The 20,680-nt window shown below is 42.9% G+C and overlaps 1 protein-coding gene across 1 annotated transcript; it reads right to left on the bottom strand.

Moving 5' to 3' along the window:
• Positions 1–4,050: 4,050 nt before the first annotated feature.
• On the bottom strand, positions 4,051–18,495 carry LOC308132696 (neuropeptide FF receptor 2-like; the record flags this gene model as incomplete). The annotated part of the gene is made up of 3 exons (XM_080499877.1): positions 4,051–4,945; positions 7,378–7,477; positions 18,153–18,495. 3 exons carry the CDS (start codon positions 18,493–18,495, stop codon positions 4,051–4,053), a joined length of 1,338 nt encoding a protein of 445 aa, XP_080356003.1.
• Positions 18,496–20,680: the final 2,185 nt, after the last annotated feature.

Raw genomic sequence — 20,680 nt, 5'->3', positions numbered from 1 at the left:
ATCTTTTTCAAAAAGTGCTAAAATGGTGAAAAAGGTAAAAAAACACAAACAAAACAAAATAACTGCTGAACTAGCTAAAGAAACGCCGTAAAGTAAAAGAAATAAAATCGACTAAAACCAAAAAAAGTTGCCAAAATGTCCAAAAAACAGGTAAAACTATTAAAAAAGGTTTAAAATGTCGACTGTGACGAGAACAAAATGTTCAAAATGACTAAAAGAACCAAAAAGTTCAAGTTAAATCTGTTAAAAATGACTAAAACTGCCAAAACTATTCTAAATTCATGAATCGTCATGAACGTACGTTTATATGGAAGCGAATGAGGCTCAAAAATCCATTTTAAATTTATTTTGAGATTAAAACTGCATTCTTTGACTCATTAATAAAAATTAATAGTCAATAATCCAAACTGCATTTTAATCTCTGCTCATTCTGTGACTGCATTCAAATGAAAAAGTAAAACGACGTTTAAGTTCAAATTTAGAATTAAATTAATGAAAATCAATTAGAAGCAGAAATGATTTCAAGGTTCCGGCAGAACAGTTTGACTCATAAATGAAAATGATTGACGCATCACTAATCTGAAAAAAAAAAAAAAAAAAGCATTTCTGCTAATGCATTTTAATTTTTTTAATTTGACATTTCAAAATGAAATAGAAAATTTAAACTTAAACGTCATTTAATTTGAATTTGTCATTTTTATTTAAGTTAATTTAATTAATGCACAGAATAAGCAGTAATGAAGAAACTTCAAATGTAGTTTGGATGATTAATGATTCATTTTTTTAAATTTGCGAGTCAACAAATGCGGTTTTAATCTGAAAATTTAAACATTTCAAAGTGATTTGCATTTACCCTGTTTGTGTTCAAATAGGTTTAAAAAAAAAAAAATTTTTATTAAAAAAATTAAGTCGTTTGTGTCCACTGCAAAAGTTTCTCCTGAAATCTGCTCTGCACGTGATGCTGTACATATATAGGTTTAATGCGTCTTTGTACATTTTATACATACGATTTCTATCGTTTCTTTAAAGAGCAGGAGGTTTAATCAATCAAACTCTTCTAAAAGAGTCGTAACGAACCGACGGCCGAACAAACAAACTGGGACTTTTAACACAATAAGTCCAGCAAACATTGTTTCCTAAAGGTGGAGGTTCTCGGGGGGGGGGGGGGGGGGGGGGTGGGGGGGGTCTGGAAGCAATATTCTATTTAAGACTCTGTTTACACGACGTTTCAAGCCAAAACGCATCAGATTTGTACATTTTGGTTTCAGAAGCCGTTCAAGTACGAACGAATCGTTCAAAACCAGCGAGTCTCACGAGTCACCGCATCCGTTACCCGGTTCACCGAGTCGGTTCTGCTTCAGCTGCAGAGAGGAAAGCAGACGTCTGTTGTAGCACCGCTAACAAGGTTAGCCCAGCATCGCTTAGCGCTTAGCTTAGCCGCCGGCGAACTACCCAGCCGGGTTTTTGAACGATTCGTTCAGACTCGCACGTCACCGTGCGGGAGTTCAAGTTGAACACCAGTGAGAACCACGACCTGAAGGACGTCAGTAAAGATTAACAACCAAAAGAAAAGAAAAACATTTTGTGACTCTTATTTTTTAAGGCAATTCTCATAAAAAAAAAAAAGAAGAAAAAGAAAAAGCTCAGCGATTTCTGGACGTCTTGCGAGCTGCACTTCAGGGTTGACAACTTTTTTTCCTTTTTAAGGGATTTTTAAAAAATTGGATTCACAGTTAAATCCGCCATTGGTGTGGAAGTGACTCACCGCACCACCTGGTGGCGGAAACTAGTAGTACAAGACTTCGTTTGAGTGTAGTATCACTGCTAGCATCATTGTGGTATTTCAAAAAGGGTTTTGGGTTTTTTTTCGCTTCCGAATTAACTATATTATACTTTCAAGGAAAAATATTTTTTAAAAGTTGGCCATTAAAATCCAATAAAATCTCACGACATCACGTCGACTCGCGTACGTCTTCGTCGCTCGAAAACTTCCCATTGTTGCCAAAATTACACAGATTTGTGTCGTACCGTGTAGCTAGCTGCGAACATAGGCCAGTATTTTTTTTTTTTTTTAAAGCGCACCTCTTGTAGCCGCCTTCAACTTTAGTCCACTTGAACAGTTAAACAGTTAAATCCGACTCACCGCACCACCTTGTGGCGGAAACTGATACTACAAGACAGGAAAAAATTTGTTCCGATATTTTTTTTTTCCACTTCCAAATTAAAGAGCAGCACGAATTCTACCTTTCAAGGCAAAAATAAAAATAGTTCCGTTGTGCCGCCGCTCGCCGAGTCGGCGTTTCCTCGATGTTGAGAGGAACACTTTTTAAAAAAACTTAAACTTTAGTCCCCTTGAACAGTTAAACAGTTGAATCCGACTCACCGCACCACCTTGTGGTGGAAACTAGTAGTACAAGCCTGGAAACCTCTGGGTGAAGTTTGTTGTAACTTCGTTTGAGTGTAGTGTCACTGCTAGCATCATTGTGGTATTTCCAAAAACTGTGTTCTGGTGTTTTAGGGTTTTGGTTTTTTTTCCGCTTCCGAATTAACTATATTGTACTTTCAAGGAAAAATATTTTTTTTAAAAGTTGGCCATTAATTACAATTAAAATCCGATTTATTCTCACGACATCACGTCGACTCGCGTACGTCTTCGTCGTGCAAACACTCGAAAACGTCCCATCGTTGCCAAAATTACACAGATTTATGTCGTACCATGTAGCTAGCTGTGAACGTATACAAAGTTTTTTCTTTTTTTAAAAGCACACCTCTTGTAGCCGCTTTCAACTTTAGTCCACTTGAACAGTTAAACAGTTAAATCCGACTCACCGCACCACCTTGTGGCGGAAACTGATACTACAAGACAGGAAAAAATTTGTTCCGATGTTTTTTTTTCCACTTCCAAATGAAAGCGCAGCACGAATTCTACCTTTCAAGGCAAAAATAAAAATTGTTCCGTTGTGCCGCCGCTCGCTGAGTCAGCGTTTCCTCGATGTTGAGAGGAACACTTTTTAAAAAAACTTCAACTTTAGTCCCCTTGAACAGTTAAACAGTTGAATCCGACTCACCGCACCACCTTGTGGTGGAAACTAGTAGTACAAGCCTGGAAACCTCTGGGTGAAGTTTGGTGTAACTTCGTTTGAGTGTAGTGTCACTGCTAGCATCATTGTGGTATTTCCAAAAACTGTGTTCTGGTGTTTTAGGGTTTTGGTTTTTTTTTCGCTTCCGAATTAACTATATTGTACTTTCAAGGAAAAATATTTTTTTTAAAAGTTGGCCATTAATTACAATTAAAATCCGATTTATTCTCACGACATCACGTCGACTCGCGTACGTCTTCGTCATGCAAACACTCGAAAACTTCCCATCGTTGCCAAAATTACACAGATTTATGTCGTACCATGTAGCTAGCTGTGAACGTATACAAAGTTTTTAGTTTTTTTTTTAAAAGCACACCTCCTGTAGCCGCTTTCAACTTTAGTCCACTTGAACAGTTAAACAGTTAAATCCGACTCACCACACCACCTTGTGGCGGAAACTGATACTACAAGACAGGAAAAAATTTGTTCTGTTTTTCCCACTTCCAAATGAAAGAGCAGCACGAATTCTACCTTTCAAGGCAAAAATAAAAATAGTTCCGTTGTGCCGCCGCTCGCCGAGTCGGCGTTTCCTCGATGTTGAGAGGAACACTTTTTTAAAAAACGTCAACTTTAGTCCACTTGAGCAGTTAAACAGTTGATTCCGCCAACGACTCAGCGCACCACCTGGTGGCGGAAACTGATACTACAAGACAGGAAACGTCAACGGTTAATTAGTCCCGATGTTTTTTTGTTCCACTTCCAAATGAAAGCGCAGCACGAATTCTACCTTTCAAGGCAAAAATTTAAAATAGTTCCGTTGTGCCGCCGCTCGCCGAGTCGGCGTTTCCTCGATGTTGAGAGGAACTCTTTCCTGAGGCACGGTTGGACGACTCAACGGCGGCGAGGAATCGTGGTTTTTTCCCCCCCACACTTTAACGCCAGCGTGTCCCACGTCCAACGTCCGACGTGTTCAAATGGACACGGCCGTGACGCCGCCGCTGCTGCAGGACCCCTTGTCCAGGTCCTCCATCACCAGGTCCTGTCCCGCCGCCTGGTTCTGGCGCCGGGACGCCGCTACCGCCGCCGTCGCGGTCGCCGCCCGGTCCAGGCTGTTGAGGGAGACGGGCTCCAGGGGCGTCTGCAGGTGGTTGGCGGGCAGCACGGAGTTGCCCTGCGGGCGGTGCGAGTACGTCCCCCGCCCCCGCCGCCGCCGCCCGCCGTCCCCCGCGCACACCCCTAGCTTGAAGACGGCCCGGAAGCCGCGGCGGAAGTTCTCGTTGAAGAAGCCGTAGACGATGGGGTTGACGCTGCTGTTGAAGAAGGCCAGCCAGTGGGCGAAGGGGTAGACGTAGATGTTGACCACGCGGTGCTGCGGCTCCGTCAGCCGGGCGTAGTCGCTCAGCATCATGAGCGTCCAGAGCGGCAGCCAGGACACCACGAAGAGCAGCGCCACCACCAGGAGCATCTTCACCACGCGCCGCTTCTTCCGGGACACGGCGGCGTGGCGGCCGCCGTGTCCGTCCGCCTTGCCCGCCGTGGGCACCGCCGTCGTGAAGAGCGTGACGCCGATGCGGGCGTACATGACCACGATGAGCGACAGCGGCGCCAGGTAGATGTTGGCGAAGAGCACGGTGGTGTAGACCTTCCTCATGCCCGGGCTGGGCCAGTTCTCGCGGCACCAGTGGAAGGCGCCGGTGCGGTTGCCGCGGCCCAGCAGCACGCGGACGCTGCGCTCCTTGGTGACCTGCAGCATGACGCCGGAGGGACACATGATGGACACGGCCAGGACCCAGATGACCACGATGATCAGCGTCGCCGTGGAGACGGTCAGCTTCTGCTTGAAGGGGTAGACGATGCAGCGGAACCTGCCAGGGGGGGGGGGGTGTGGGGGACCACAAGGGGGACAGAGAGAGACCAGAACCAACCGGGCCATTCAGGGTCAAGGCTGACTTCATTCCCAACACACTTTGTTTTGCAGATTTGCCTTCGTCACAAACAAACAAACAAACAAACAAACAAACACACTGAGCCAGACGGGCAGGAAGTCGGTCGAGCGACAAAGAAAAACCACAACAAATTAAAGCTGAAGCAGCGTCGGTCTGGACCTCCAAGGTTTTTAACAAAAACAGGACTTTTATTTTGGAAAAAATGTGTGTGGGGGGGTCTTTTATTTTGAAGGAGTGTGGGGATTTTATTTGGAAAGTCAGGACGTGCAGGACGTCAGGACAATCCAACTTGGTACTTTTATTTTGACAGTTGCCGTAATAATTTTCCAACCTGGTAGTTTTATTTCGACAGTCACCGTAATAACAATCCAATTGGTAGTTTTATTTTGACAGTTGACGTACTAAGAATCCAAGTTGGTTTTGTTTTGACAGTCGCCGTAATAACAATCCAACTTGGCGGTTTTATTTTGACAGTCACCATAATGACAATCCAACTTGGTACTTTTATTTTGACAGTCACCGTAACAACAATCCAACTCGGTGGTTTTATTTTGACAGTCACTGTAATAACATTCCAAGTTGGTAGTTTTATTTTGACAGTCACCGTAATAACAATCCAAACCACCGAGTTGGATTTTTATTACGGCCAGTGTCAAAATAAAAGTACCAAGTTGGATTGTTATTATGGTTATGTTACATCTCGTTTCTTCAACTCGATTCATTGTAAAAGTAACGGAGATTAAATCAACTCAGAACTATTTAGCTAGTGCATATCGGATATCGGGTAACAGTGATTTATTTTAATTTGAAAACCCTGGAAAATCTGCCACTTCCTTCCAGGACAACAAATAACTGACGAGTTCTCCGTGATCCGGTTCTACGTTTGTTGAAAGAACGATGACGGGTCCGGCAGACGTCTCCAGGGAGACGGACGACGGCGCCGTCCATCACGCTCTCACCTCGTCTCCGTGACGACCTCACCGCGAGGTTCATTAAAGCGACGGTTCAAGAATAACGTCCAATGTCCACATTTCTAACGAGGACGTGGTCGCCGGCCGCCGTCCACTCATTTGGTCAACAGAACATCAAAACCTCCCGGAGATTGGCTTCGCTTGAAACGTCAGGGGAGGAAATTGCTTCCTGTGAAGACAGACGTGGAGCAGAGCCACCGGTGTTTCGGATTAACCGGTTCCCATGTCAACTGGTGACCTTCTTCCTCCAGCAGGTGTTAAAGATCCGTAGCCGTCCTCGGAGGACGCCGTTTAACCGCATTGCTGTTAAAGTTCAAAGTGTCGTGGCGCTTTGTTTGTCTTATTTTGGACATCGGCTGCTGCGAACAGCTGGTGGCAGAAGTCACCAGTTAACTGGGACACCAGTGAAACCGAAACACCGGACAGTGATAGCCAATGGACGTTCACTCCGGTCATGTCGGGGTGATACGTTGTGGGAGGAAAGGCTCCGATGACTCCGCCCACATCGCGGTGGAACTATACTGTAATGGGAAACGAGAGCCGAGTTGCCATGACTCCATATTCTCCTGGGACTTGATGCTTTTATTTTGACAGTCACTCTAACGATCCAACTTGGTGGTCATGACCAGAGACATTTGGACCAGCTGAGTGAGCCCGACGTTGCTCAGCATGCAATTCCGAGCCATGCTACATGCTACATGCTAAGGAGTTTCAGGTTCACACACCAGCAATGCTACATGCTAAAGAGTTTTCACACTTACAAACCAGCCATGCTACATGCTAAAGAGTTTTCATACTCACACACCAGCGATGCTACATGCTAAAGAGTTTCACATTTACACACCAGCCATGCTACATGCTACATGCTAAAGAGTTTTCACACTCACACACCAGCCATGCTACATGCTAAAGAGTTTCACATTTACACACCAGCCATGCTACATGCTACATGCTAAAGAGTTTTCACACTCACACACCAGCCATGCTACATGCTAAAGAGTTTCACATTTACACACCAGCCATGCTACATGCTACATGCTAAAGAGTTTTCACACTCACACACCAGCCATGCTACATGCTAAAGAGTTTCACACACCAGCGATGCTACATGCTAGACATGATTGAAGCGACTCTCACTCCCAGCAGCCCGGTCTACAGTCTACTAGCATAGCGTAGAGAGATGCTACGCTCTGCGCTATGCTAGTGTGGACGGGTGGAGGCGACGTAGCGTCGACACAGAGGAGGTCCACCAACACGACACTCAGCCGTTGCACATCGTTTGCGTCTCGTGTGAATTAAGCTCCGGGGGCATTGAATCCTCCCAGACCCCCCCGGGAGCGGCGCTCCACCTTCCTGCCGACGGAGACGGCCACACAGTACCTGTCGACGGCGATGGCGACCAGCGTGAAGACGGACGCCGACACGGAGATGCCCTGAACCATCCCGCTCATCTTGCAGACCAGGCTTCCGAAAGGCCACCCTGTTGACGTGAGGGAGACAAACACTGAGCTCCAGACCAAGAACGACGGCAAACACCACTTAACTGTTTAAAAAAAAAATGTTGACCGTGACCTTTGACCCCTAACCGCCAACCCCCGGTAACGAGGTGACGTCATCATGAGACGTATCAGAGGACAGGGAATTGAAAACTGAACATGTTGGTGTCGTTTTGACGTCAATCAGATTAAATCTGAACACATTATGGCGGAAATACTCTTTCGACCTATTCGTGACCTTTGACCCGCTTTGAGATCGACTGATCTACCACAGTTCCATTCATTCGCCACGACGCACTGTCAAGTTAAATCAGTAATTTAGTAAAGTGCAAAAATGGTTGGTTTAAGACAGTTTTTCAACCTTTTTGAGCCGAGACACACTTTTTTGTTTGGAAAACTCTGGAGTCACACCACCACCTGAAAATTTTAAACTCTGTAGCCTCTATTAACAATATAAAGTCTTTCTCATCAAAGTTTTATCAACGGGAATCCAGTAAATCCAGAAAGCAAGGACTTTTTTTTAATAGTGCCTCCCTCAGTGTGAAACCTGGACCTGATGGATGAAGAGCTGAGATCCTGGTTTTCAAAAACTTCTCCATCACTGTCACTGACACAGTACTTTGATACAAGATGGTAGCAGGAGGTGGAGATGAACCACACTGACGTCTGTCACTTTACATTTCACCGGCAAAGTTCTGTGCTGCCCTCTAGTGGTGAAGAGTATTTATACATGATTACTCTGCAACACACTGTCGCTGTGAGATCAAAGGTTTTTTTAGAAAAAAATGTGAAATGTGATAATTTCCCACGGCTCACCTGACGATCTGGAGGAAACACCAGAGGTTGGAAAACTCTGATTTAAGACATATAAGATATACAGGTTATAGACGATGACAAATCATCCCAGAAAACTTCCTGCAACTGGAGTTTATAGGTTTTGTGAAAAGTTGGTAAAACACATGCATACGCCCAAAAAGCAAAAATAAATAAATAAATGCACACAAAAACATAAAAAAAAAAAACTAAAACCCGCCAACCGCGAACAAGCAAATCTGCGTTTGGAGGAACGCAGCCGGTTTTAAAGTCTTTCTGTGTTTTTTTCACCACATTTCAAGTCAAATTCTATTTTCTTTTTTTTTTTAAGGTGTCATTGCGACCTGCATTTGTTCTAGTTGCTCCGTCAGGTTGAATTGTTGGATCCAGATCTTTAATCTATTGAATAAATGGCCTCCATACACTCACTTTGTTGTTTAGATTTCAATATACAAGTATATATGATCCTCTATTACGACTTAGATTTAGACATTCTTTATTGTTATTCAAATACAGTTCAGATGAAAGCTAGATTTTGTTGCTCTTTGTAGTGCAGGATGAAAGTGGCATCGATTAAATAGAATGTACTATGTACAGTATTGAGTGTTTATTCCTCTCCCTCAGAGTTTATAGGTTTTGTGAAAAGTTGGTAAAACACATGCATGCGTCCATAAAATAAACTAAATAAATATATAAATAAATAAATACACGCAAAAACTTAAAAAAAACGAAAACCCGCCAGCCGCGAACAAGCAAATCTGCGTTTGGAGGAACGCAGCCGGTTTTAAAGTCTTTGTCTTTTTTTCACCACATTTCAAGTCAATTTCTACTTTTTTTTTTTTTTTTTTTTAAGGTGTCATTGCGACCTGCATTTATTCCAGTTGCTCCGTCAGGTTGAATTGTTGGATCCAGATCTTTAATCTATTGAATAAATGGCCTCCATATACTCACTTTGTTGATTAGATTTATAAATAGTATGATCCTCTATTATTCAAATTTGCGCTTTACAGTGAAGATAAAAGTTACATTTTGTTGCTCTTTGTAGTGCAGGATGAAAGAAGTGGCATCGATTAAATATAACGCATTATGTACAGTATTGAGTGTTTCTTCCCTCAGTAGAATTGATTTCTCTTCCGTTTTAACGAGACCAGCTTGTGAAAGAGCCCAGGTTTCTGTAGTTTGACCCGGAACGTTTTTAATGAATCTGAACTGGAGTAAAAGTGAGAAAAGGGATTTTTTTTTTTTTTTTTTAAAACAACAACAAAAAAACAAGCAAACTCCCCTGGGTTGGTGTGTTTATTTCTGCGCCCACTTGCAGCGAGAGAAAAGCTTCTCGTCTCCTCTGTTCCTGCAGCAGAGAAACAAACACGCTCCATACCGTACGGAGGCAAGGCTGCTTAAGATATATGGAGGATTTAATGTCGTCTGCAGAACGACTCCAAGGCTTCGTTTCGACGGTGGGGCAGCTTTCTCACACACACACACACACACACACACACACACACACACACACACACACACACACACACACACACACACACACACACACACACACACACACACACACACACACACACACACACACACACACACACACACACACACACATACATATATATATATATATATATATATATATAAATAATAGAGAAATGGCTGATAAAGAAAGATAGCAGAGGCTTTCTATCACACAATGACTCAATTGGCTGCACTTGAATAATGAAAACGTTGGTTTGAATGAAAGCTGGAGGTTGTTTTGTTTGGATGAGGATGATGCAGAAGCGACAAAACCTATGGAAGCTACAGAAGCTATAGGGAAGCTATGGAGGCTACAGGGAAGCTATAGGGAAGCTACAGAAGCCATGGAAGCTATAGGGAAGCCACGGAGCAATGGAAGTTATGGAAGTTGCAGAAGCGACAAACCCTACGGAAGCTATAGGGAAGCTATGGGAAACTACATAAGCTATAGGGATGCTATGGAAGCTACAGAAACTATAGGGATGCTATGGTGCTACGGAAGTTATAGGGAAGCTACAGAAGCTATAGGGAAGTTACGCAAGCTATGGAGCTATGGAAGCTATGGAATCTACAGAAGCTATAGGGAAGCTATGGAAGCTACGGAAGCTATAGGGAAGCTACGGAAGCTACGGAAGCTATAGGGAAGCTACGGAAGCTATAGGGAAGCTATAGGAAGCTATAGGGAAGTTACGCAAGCTATGGAGCTATGGAAGCTATGGAATCTACAGAAGCTATAGGGAAGCTATGGAAGCTACACAAGCTATGGAAGCTACGGAAGCTATAGGGAAGCTACGGAAGCTACGGAAGCTATAGGGAAGCTACGGAAGCTATAGGGAAGCTACGGAAGCTATTAGGAAGCTATAGGAAGCTATAGGAAGCTATAGGGCCCACTTGCAGCGAGAGAAAAGCTTCTCGTCTCCTCTGTTCCTGCAGCAGAGAAACAATCAAACTCAAACACACTCCATACCGTACGGAGGCAAGGCTGCTTAAGATATATGGAGGATTTAATGTCGTCTGCAGAACGACTCCAAGGCTTCGTTTCGACGGTGGGGCAGCTTTCTCTCACACACACACACACACATATATATATATATATATATAATAGAGAAATGGCTGATAAAGAAAGATAGAGGCTTTCTATCACACAATGACTCAATTGGCTGCACTTGAATAATGAAAACGTTGGTTAGAATGAAAGCTGGAGGTTGTTTTGTTCGGATGACGAGTCTGTTGTTCTGACATCAACTGTGTTTTTATCCGTTCATGCGACCGATGTGCTTCATTTATCATTTCCTTTCCCGGTTTATAGTTCGACTTTGGCCACAAGACTGATTTTTTTTTGTTTTTTTTCCCCCTTCAATGAATAAAATGTGGTCGTTTATTGTTCAGGAACAGTAAAAAAAAAAAAAAAAAACCCAACATTTTCTTTCCATTCTCCGTCAAGCGCTGGTTTCCCTTCTCGCATTACAAGAAATGACTTTTTGATATATTGTACAGAGGAAATACACGGCTGCCCTACATACACCATCGCCAAATCCTTCTATACGTGTATGATACGGAATTTGCATAATACCCTTTGTTTCAAGGAAATACATGTATTATATATATATATCTTATAAAGCCTGGCGCACCATCCAGCCATCCAATTAGTTTTAGAATAAATGTTCACATACTTGTTTGTAACGTGATTTTTTTTCTCATTAGATAATTCCTCCAGGCGGCAGTTGTACTTTTCTACCTATATGGTGAAAATGTGATGATGTGATCATATTTTGCATGTTTTCTTCAGGAGAATCTTATGTTTGTGTCTGCGTCTATTTATTTACCGTTATATATGTATGTATGTATGTACTTTACCAATTTTAACCGTGAATAATCCCCCCAAAAAATGCAACAACAAAAGTCCCTTTCAAAGCAGACGGGAGAGAAAGTTTACACTTAAATCTCAGATTCTCTCACGATCAATTTGATTTACAGTTTATTCAGATTTGTTTCCCTCTACTTGAAGAAGAAAACCAAAATGCAAACGACACAGACGTCTCAAGACAAGCTTTGATTTCATCAAACTTGACAAAATGAACCCTGATTTACCTTCAGAACCAAAGTGCCAGCTGTTCTTCTGGAAGCTACAGGAAGCTACAGGAAGCTAAGGAAGCTACAGGAAGCTAGCAAAGCAAAGGAAGCTACAGTAGCTTCGGAAATTAAGGCAGCTCGGGAAGCTGGAGAAGCTACGGATAATACAGAAGCTATAGAGCTACGGAAGGTACAGAAGTTATGGAGCTACGGAAGCTATAGGGAAGCTACAGAGGATAGGGAAGCTACGGAGGCTAGGGAAGCTAGGGAAGTTATGGAGCAATGGAAGTTACGGACGATGCAGAAGCGACAAAACCTACGGAAGCTACAGGAGCTATCAGGCAGCTATAGGGAAGCTACAAAAGCTATAGGGAAGCTATGGAAGCTACAGAAACTATAGGGATGCTATGGAAGCTATGGTGCTACGGAAGTTATAGGGAAGCTACAGAAGCCATAGGGAAGCTACGCAAGCTATGGAGCTATGGAAGCTATGGAAACTACAGAAGCTATAGGGAAGCTTTGGAAGCTACAGAAGCTATGAAATCTACAGAAGCTACAGGGAAGCTATGGAAACTACAGAAGCTATAGGGAAGCTACAGAAGCTACGGAAGCTACGGAAGCTACAGGGAAGCTATGGAAGCTACAGAAGCTATAGGGAAGCTACGGAAGCTACAGAAGCTACGGAAGCTACGGAAGCTATGGAAGCTACAGAAGCTATAGGGAAGCTACGGAAGCTACAGAAGCTACGGAAGCTACGGAAGCTACAGGGAAGCTACGGAAGCTACAGAAGCTACGGAAGCTACGGAAGCTACAGAAGCTACGGAAGCTACGGAAGCTACAGGGAAGCTACGGAAGCTACAGAAGCTATAGGGAAGCTATGGAAGCTACAGGGAAGCTACGGCGCAATGGAAGTTACGGAAGCTGCAGAAACGACAAAACCTGCAGAAGCTACAGAAGCTATGATGCTACAGAACTGAAGTAGCTACTCGTGGGAGAAAAAAATTGCACCACAGCGAGAGAAGAAAAAAATCTAATTCCAAATTTTTTAACTTGTCTGCAACACACACGCACACACAAAATCCCTCCATGGCCCAGGCGGAGCTCCTCCGGCACCCGCTGTGGTTGGCCGACATCCCGCCGCTCCGGGGGGGGGGGGGGAAACACAGCTGCCAGATGACAAAGTCCTCCATAAGCTCATCAGGCCCGTTTCTCTGGCGCTACCGTCCCTTTAAACGCCCGTCTGCTGCCAGAGCGGTGAATGAGGCAGGAGCAGCAGTGAGTCGGGCGCCACGCGGCGTACGTCCGTCCACACAAAGCCTCCCGGGCGCCGCCTGATCGACGGCCGCGTCCCTCATGACACGTTCCCCCTTTCTTTTTTCACACTTCCTGTCACTCCAGACTCGTCTTTCAGATGAGAGGAGCGACGTGCAGACACGCTTTTCCTCTGGGAGTAAAAACAAATATCGTTCTACTGCTTCTTCTTTCCTCACTGCTGAGAATTCTGTGTCACAAATGGTAAAAAAAAAATCAACAAATGTCTTAAGAGGAGCAATACAATGATGCTGCCATGAAAAATCAGCAATTTAGCATAAAACTGTAAATGTATGTTTGAATCTAATTAATATTTATGGTCATTCAATTGCAATCGACAAAATACACAGCCGTTTACATGAAATCACTAAGTATACCTATTAACAAGCAAATTAATTTATAGTACAGGGATGTCATACTGCAACAAGAAAAACTGCAGTTTTAAAAAAAAATATTTATGGCTCAATTAATCTCGTTTATAACGTATTTGCCAGGTTTGCTAATAATCGTAGAAACAAAAACTTTTGTATTCAAATTAATTAAAATATTCTTCAGGGTTTTACTGTTCTGGTTGTTCTTATTGTTCTTTTTGTTATTGTTGTTGTTTGTAATGAACAAATGCAGCGTCATTAGTTTTTTTAAATGAGTACAAGTACGAGGACTCACCTTTAATTACTTACTAATACCGAGTATTGTCAAGAGTACTTATTGAAGCTGCTGGTGATGAGCGCATCAGTCACTTTTATCATGTTTAGCATGTAGCATTGATGGTGTGTTAGCATGAAACTCTTTAGCATGTAGGATTGCTGGTGTGTTAGCCTGAAACTCTTTAGCATGTAGCATTGCTGGTGTGTTAACCTGAAACTCTTTAGCATGTAGCATTGCTGGTGTGTTAGCCTGAAACTCTTTAGCATGTAGGATTGCTGGTGTGTTAGCCTGAAACTCTTTAGCATGTAGGATTGCTGGTGTGTTAGCCTGACACTCTTTAGCATGTAGCATTGCTGGTGTGTTAGCCCAAAACCTTTCACATGCTACATGCTAAAGCGCAGTTTGAGCAGTTAAACTAAAAAAAAAATGACGTCCGGTGTTTCGGGTCAACTGGTTTCCGTGTTAACTGGTGACCACCTCCCTTCAGCCTCTCTTGTTGCTGCTGAAAACGGAAGGTGTTAAAAACCCGTCCAGTATCGGACCCGATACTTTATACTTGGTATCGGTATCAGTATCGGTGCATCAATACTTTATATTTACGAGTCTTCCTCCACCTCTCAGGTCCTCATGTGGTGGTTCTATTTTAATTATTCCAAGTGGTGGGGCCAATTATTATTATTATCCACATAATTATGCCTGAGGACATCAAGACGTTAGCTTTTAATTGATTTATATTATTTATGGTAATTTCATGCAACCTTCTTTTGACCTTTTATGTGCGTCAATTAATTTAAATAATTTGTACAACTTCACAGTTTTAATGAAATATTATGTCAGTTTGACAGCATTTTAATTGTTTTTCTTCTTTATTCATTTGATCCATCAGTCATTTAATTCATTTCGCTTCTCGCTCAGATAATTCACGTCATATTTTCACTTTTAAATGTCCCTTATCTGCTTTTTATTGCTTCCAAGGCGTCGGGGTTTCAGTTCACGTGGCAGCCTTGTACTAGAAACACGATTAAAGATCAATCGACGGGATGAATTATGATCAATAATAACTACTTTGCGTTTTCTGGTTAAAATGAAGATTCAAGTTTAATCTTCTGATCAATTATCAGAGAATACAAATAAACAAAAGGAGTCTTACTTAAATTTGACGCATTTACTCATATAGAAATACAGTATATACAATAAATATCTAGTTAAAATCACTTTCCTCCTCTGAGAGAAGCTTGTTTGTCTGATCTGCAGGTAAAAATACGATATAAACATTTGGCAGCAGGAAGATGTTCCAACTTCAAAGATAAGAAGACGTGAAATATGTGTTGACATGAATCCCTCAATGTTTGCGCGACGGCGGGCTTTTATTCTGAAAAGTGAAGCAGAGCGGCGAAGACTAAAGTAGAAGTGACAGTGGATCCTCTCTTCCTCCGCCAGCAGCTGAAGGCGGAGGACAGAAACGACTCCAACAGGAACATTAAGAAAAAAAACGAGCGAGAGCTGGAGGTTTTTTTTTTTATGACGACTGGATCAAAGAAGATTCCTGATCAAAGGACGTGCGGCAGATCAGACGAGGGATGAAGCACGAACTGGGATTTTCTTTTATTTCTTTTTTTTTTTTTTTTCCTTCCCACTGGCAAAGTCACGAACTCTGATAATCGCCACCAAACAGGAAGTGAACTGTAAATAACCTCGACGTAATCCAGTCTGCCTCAAACTGCACATGTTGCCTTGGAAGCCCAGACGTACGGGGACTGTCAAAATAAAACTACCCAGTTGGATCGTTATTACGGTGACTGTCAAAATAAAACTACCCAGTTGGATCGTTATTACGGTGACTGTCAAAATAAAACTACCCAGTTGGATCGTTATTACGGTGACTGTCAAAATAAAACTACCCAGTTGGATCGTTATTACGGTGACTGTCAAAATAAAACTACCCAGTTGGATCATTATTACGGTGACTGTCAAAATAAAACTACCCAGTTGGATCGTTATTACGGAGACAATCAAAATAAAACCATAAAGTTGGATTGTTATTAAGGTGATTATCTTTTTGAATTTTTTTAAATTTTCCCTTTTTCAAATTAATTTTTTCTTTTTGGTCTTTTCTAGTTTTTTTCTTTTTCCCATTTTTTAAAATTTTATTTTTCTGTCTATTTTTCCCTTTTTAAAATGTTTTTCTTTTTGGTCTTTTTTGTATTTTTCTCTTTTTTCAATTTTCCTTCTTTTTTCCCCATTTATCTTTCTTTTTCCCCTATTTTTTCAATTTTTCTTCTTTCCTCCTTTCTTTCTTTCCCCCCCTCAGTTTTCCCCTCCGTTTTTCTTTCCACACCTTTCGTCTTCTCTTTCTTTCCGTCATTTGACCTTAATGACCGTTTCCATGGCGACACTCGTCCCGTCAGGCCCGTCAGTACCTTTGATGCCGGTTCAGTTTATAGAAGCGCGTCTCTAGTTTTGACGTCCCGTCATAGAATCTGTCACTAGAGGAGACGGTTCAACGTGACCCGGCCTCCCTCGCTTCCCGCTCCGAACACAAACACCGTTTCAGGACGTTCGCCGAGCGAAAAAGCAAACTTGCTTTTATTTGGGCGTCAGCGCGTTGCAGACGGAGACGAATCGGAGGATTACGGAGACGAGGAGCTTCGTGGCGCCGGATTACTTCTAATAAAAGCAAACAACAGAGGCGTTTGGAAGGAAATGTAGAGAAAAGCCCCGAAGGCGGCGGCGGCGGCGGCGGCGGCGGCGTTACCCCTGCTTCACGCCGCCGTCGTTTCAGGACAAAGTCAGAATCACAACCGCCGCCGTCGGTCGGAGTTTCTCCCTCAATGCTTCATTTAAAGTCCCAGTGAAATGAAAACTCGACCTCCAAAACTCTCTGGTGTCTCTTCTAGGGACGTTTTCCTGCTTCTGACAATAACAGAGTGACATCACGAGTTGTGCACACGCCCAAGTTGTGTTTACATTATGGAGGATCAGAGTTTTGACCACGAAGAGGCTGAATTGAACCAGATTTCATCATCGTGGTCATTTCAAACCCAGTGATTGATGAAGAAGACACAGAAGGTGGTTCTGCCATCGGTGACCCCGTCTGGAACATGTTTGAGGAAGCAGAAGACGCTTCGTCCTCCATTCGTCCTCGTCTCCTCGCCTCAGCAGCCGCCACTTTTCACCTTTGAGGCTTTGAGGCTCCGGACTTTTGGCAGAACGACCGGCTTCCTGGATCCAACACGTCCAAGAACTAGAAGACTGAATCACCGAAGATGAGTCCAGGTGTTACTGGATCGTCTACTAGCCGCCCGAGCTAGCGACTAGCAGCTAGCAGCTAGCAGCTAGCCGTGCTCCTTTCCTCCTCTCTGGTCTCTTCCAGGCTCAATCTTTCATCAAGGCTCATAAAACACCGACTAGAACTTCAAAACACTGTAAAAACTTGATATTTAAGAGGAAACAAGCCGATATAAACACAACAGATTGAGATCTGCACAACTCGTGATGTCACACATAGGCTCCGCCCACAATGGCCCACGAAGAAGAAGGATTCCCCGACTTCCTCGGCTGGAGATTCAAAATTTAAATAACTTTGTTATGCGACAACAGTGATGGGGCAGAGTCGGAGGAACCTTACAAGTAGAACCCAACTATGGTTTTTTACAAAGTAGCGTTTTACGTTTCACTGGGACTTTAAGCTTCATTTGGCACGATGGGGATATTTTTGGCTGGCAGCTCGACCCCGCGGGAAGAACCGGAGGTTCTGGCTGCACCAAATCGAACCACAGCCGCAGGTTGTTGTTGTTTTTTTACTGCTGGAGTCCCGAGTGATGCGTTCAGGGGCGCCACGTAAACTCCGCTACATGCTAACGAGCGCCGGGGGGCGGAAAAGAAATTGCCCCATTTGAACAAAACCTAACACCATTTTAAAAAAAATTTTTAACGTAGAACCGTCCACCACGGAGCTCCTCGGACCCGCCCCGAGTGATGCGTTCAGGGGCATCACGTAAACTCCGCTACATGCTACATGCTGACGAGCGCCAGGGGGCGGAAAAGAAATTGCCGCATTTGAACAAACCTTACCATTTTTTTTTTTTTTTTACGTAGAACCCTCCACCAAGGAGCTCCGCGGACCCGCCCCGAATGATGCGTTCAGGGGCATCACGTAAACTCCGCTACATGCTACATGCTGACGAGCGCCAGGGGGCGGAAAAGAAATTGCCGCATTTGAACAAAACCTAACACCATTTTTTTTTTTTACGTAGAACCCTCCGCCACGGACCCGCCCCTCCACGGCGGCCTCACCTGTGATGATGTTGTCGAGCAGCGTGGTGGGCATGCAGAAGATCCCCACCAGCAGGTCGCTGACCGCCAGGTTGAGGATGAACAGGTTGGTGACGGTGCGCATGTTCCTGCTGCGCAGCACGATGAAGCACACCACGCCGTTCCCCACCATGCACACCAGGAAGATCAGCAGGTAGGACACGATGAAGATGGCCGCCGTGGACGGCTGGTGCAGGTAGAACCCCACGTAGGTGACGTTGGCCCTGGGCGGCGGCGGCGGCGGCGGCGGCGCGGCGGCGGCGCCGTCGGCCCACGTCCAGTTGTCGTACGGCTCGGTGAAGTTGCTCTCCGCCTCCTCGCTCATTTTGAACCTGCAGGACGAAGACGGGCGGTTAAATTTCAGTTTTAGTGAAACAGGAAATCGAAGCCAGAACAGAAATACTGCAAACTACGTAGCTTTCATGTCGGTCCACTAGCGGGCGCTGTTTGTTTGTTCAAGTGAAGAAATTACACACAAACACAGAACTGTGAGCTCCAGACAGTAACACTGGTAGAACACAGACCGCCATGTTGGATTGTTTTTACAGTGACTGTCAAAATAAAAGCACCAAGTTGCATTGTTATTACAGTGACTGTCAAAATAAAACTACCAAGTGGGATTGTTGTTATGGTGACTGTCAAAATAAAAGTACCAAGTTGAATTTTCATGACGGTGACTGTCAAAATAAAAGTACCAAGTTGGATTTTCATGACGGTAACTGTCAAAATAAAAGTACCAAGTGGGATTGTTATTACAGTGACTGTCAAAATAAAAGCACCAAGTTGGATTTTCATGACGGCAACTTTCAAAATAAAACTACCAAGTTGGATTGTTATTATGGTGACTGTCAAAATAAAAGTACCAAGTTGGATTTTCATGACGGCAACTGTCAAAATAAAAGTACCAAGTTGGATTGTTATTACAGTGACTGTCAAAATAATACTACAAGGTTGGATTGTAATTACAGTGACTGTCAAAATAAAAGCACCAAGTTGGATTTTCATGACGGTAACTTTCAAAATAAAACTACCAAGTTGGATTGTTATTATGGTGACTGTCAAAACAAATGTACCAAGATGGATTGTTATTACAGTGATTGTCAAAATAAAAGTACCAAGTTGGATTGTTATAGTGACTCAAAATAAAAGCACCAACTTGAATTGTTATTATCGTCACTGTCAAAATAAAACTACCAAGTTGGATTTTCATGACGGTAACTGTCAAAATAAAAGTACCAAGTGGGATTGTTATTATAGTGACTGTCAAAATAAAAGTACCAAGTTGAATTTTCATGACGGTGACTGTCAAAATAAAAGTACCAAGTTGGATTTTCATGACGGTAACTGTCAAAATAAAAGTACCAAGTGGGATTGTTATTATAGTGACTGTCAAAATAAAACTACCAAGTTGAATTTTCATGACGGTGACTGTCAAAATAAAAGTACCAAGTTGGATTTTCATGACGGTAACTGTCAAAATAAAAGTACCAAGTGGGATTGTTATTACAGTGACTGTCAAAATAAAAGTACCAAGTTGGATTGTTATCACATTGACTGTCAAAATAAAAGTACCAAGTGGGATTGTTATTATAGTGACTGTCAAAACAAAAGTACCAAGATGGATTGTTATTACAGTGATTGTCAAAATAAAAGTACCAAGTTGGATTGTTATAGTGACTCAAAATAAAAGCACCAACTTGAATTGTTATTATCGTCACTGTCAAAATAAAACTACCAAGTTGGATTTTCATGACGGTAACTGTCAAAATAAAATCACCAAGATGGATTGTTCTTACGGCCACTATCAAAATAAAACTACCAAGTGGGATTGTTATTATGGTGACTGTCAAAATAAAAGCACCAAGTTGGATTGTTATTACAGTGACCGTCAAAATAAAATCACCAAGTTGTATTATTACAGTGACTGTCAAAAAACCTTTAAAAAATTATTGTTATAGTGACTCAAAATAAAAGTACCAAGTTGGATTGTTATTACAGTGACTGTCAAAATAAAAGTACCAAGTTGGATTTTCAGGATGGCGACTGTCAAAATAAAACCACAGGTTTTTGTTTTCACCAACTGGTTAAAATAGTGTAAAAACAGGACGAAGGTCAATTTTCCCTTCATCTCTACCGTCTATCTTCTATCTTCTATCTTCTACCGTCTATCTTCTACCTTCTATCTTCTACCTTCTATCTTCTCTGGTTATTGATCCTCATTCTGGACGTACGACACTAATAATACTGATATATAATCCCCGTTGTGCATCGTGATAGATATTACCTTATGGAATATCCTGTTCTATCTGGTGTCAACATTGAAAAGCCGCGTCTCCTCTCTCTCTCTCTCTCTCTCGAGCACGAGAGGAGGTGGATTTTCAAAACAAAGGTGCGACAGACCAGAAAAAGGCAGCGACAGCTTGAACAGCACAAATTGTCGTTTCATCCGGAGCAGCGCGTCGTTCAGGCGTATCGTTCGTCGTATTGTTTCCAGCACCTGGAGCAGCTTC

The sequence above is a fragment of the Blennius ocellaris genome (genome assembly GCF_963422515.1).
Source record: "Blennius ocellaris genome assembly, chromosome: 7".
Classification (NCBI taxonomy): Eukaryota; Metazoa; Chordata; class Actinopteri; order Blenniiformes; family Blenniidae; genus Blennius; species Blennius ocellaris.
The sequence above is the reverse complement of the archived record's forward strand: the minus strand, read 5'-3'. Positions and strand labels throughout refer to the sequence as shown.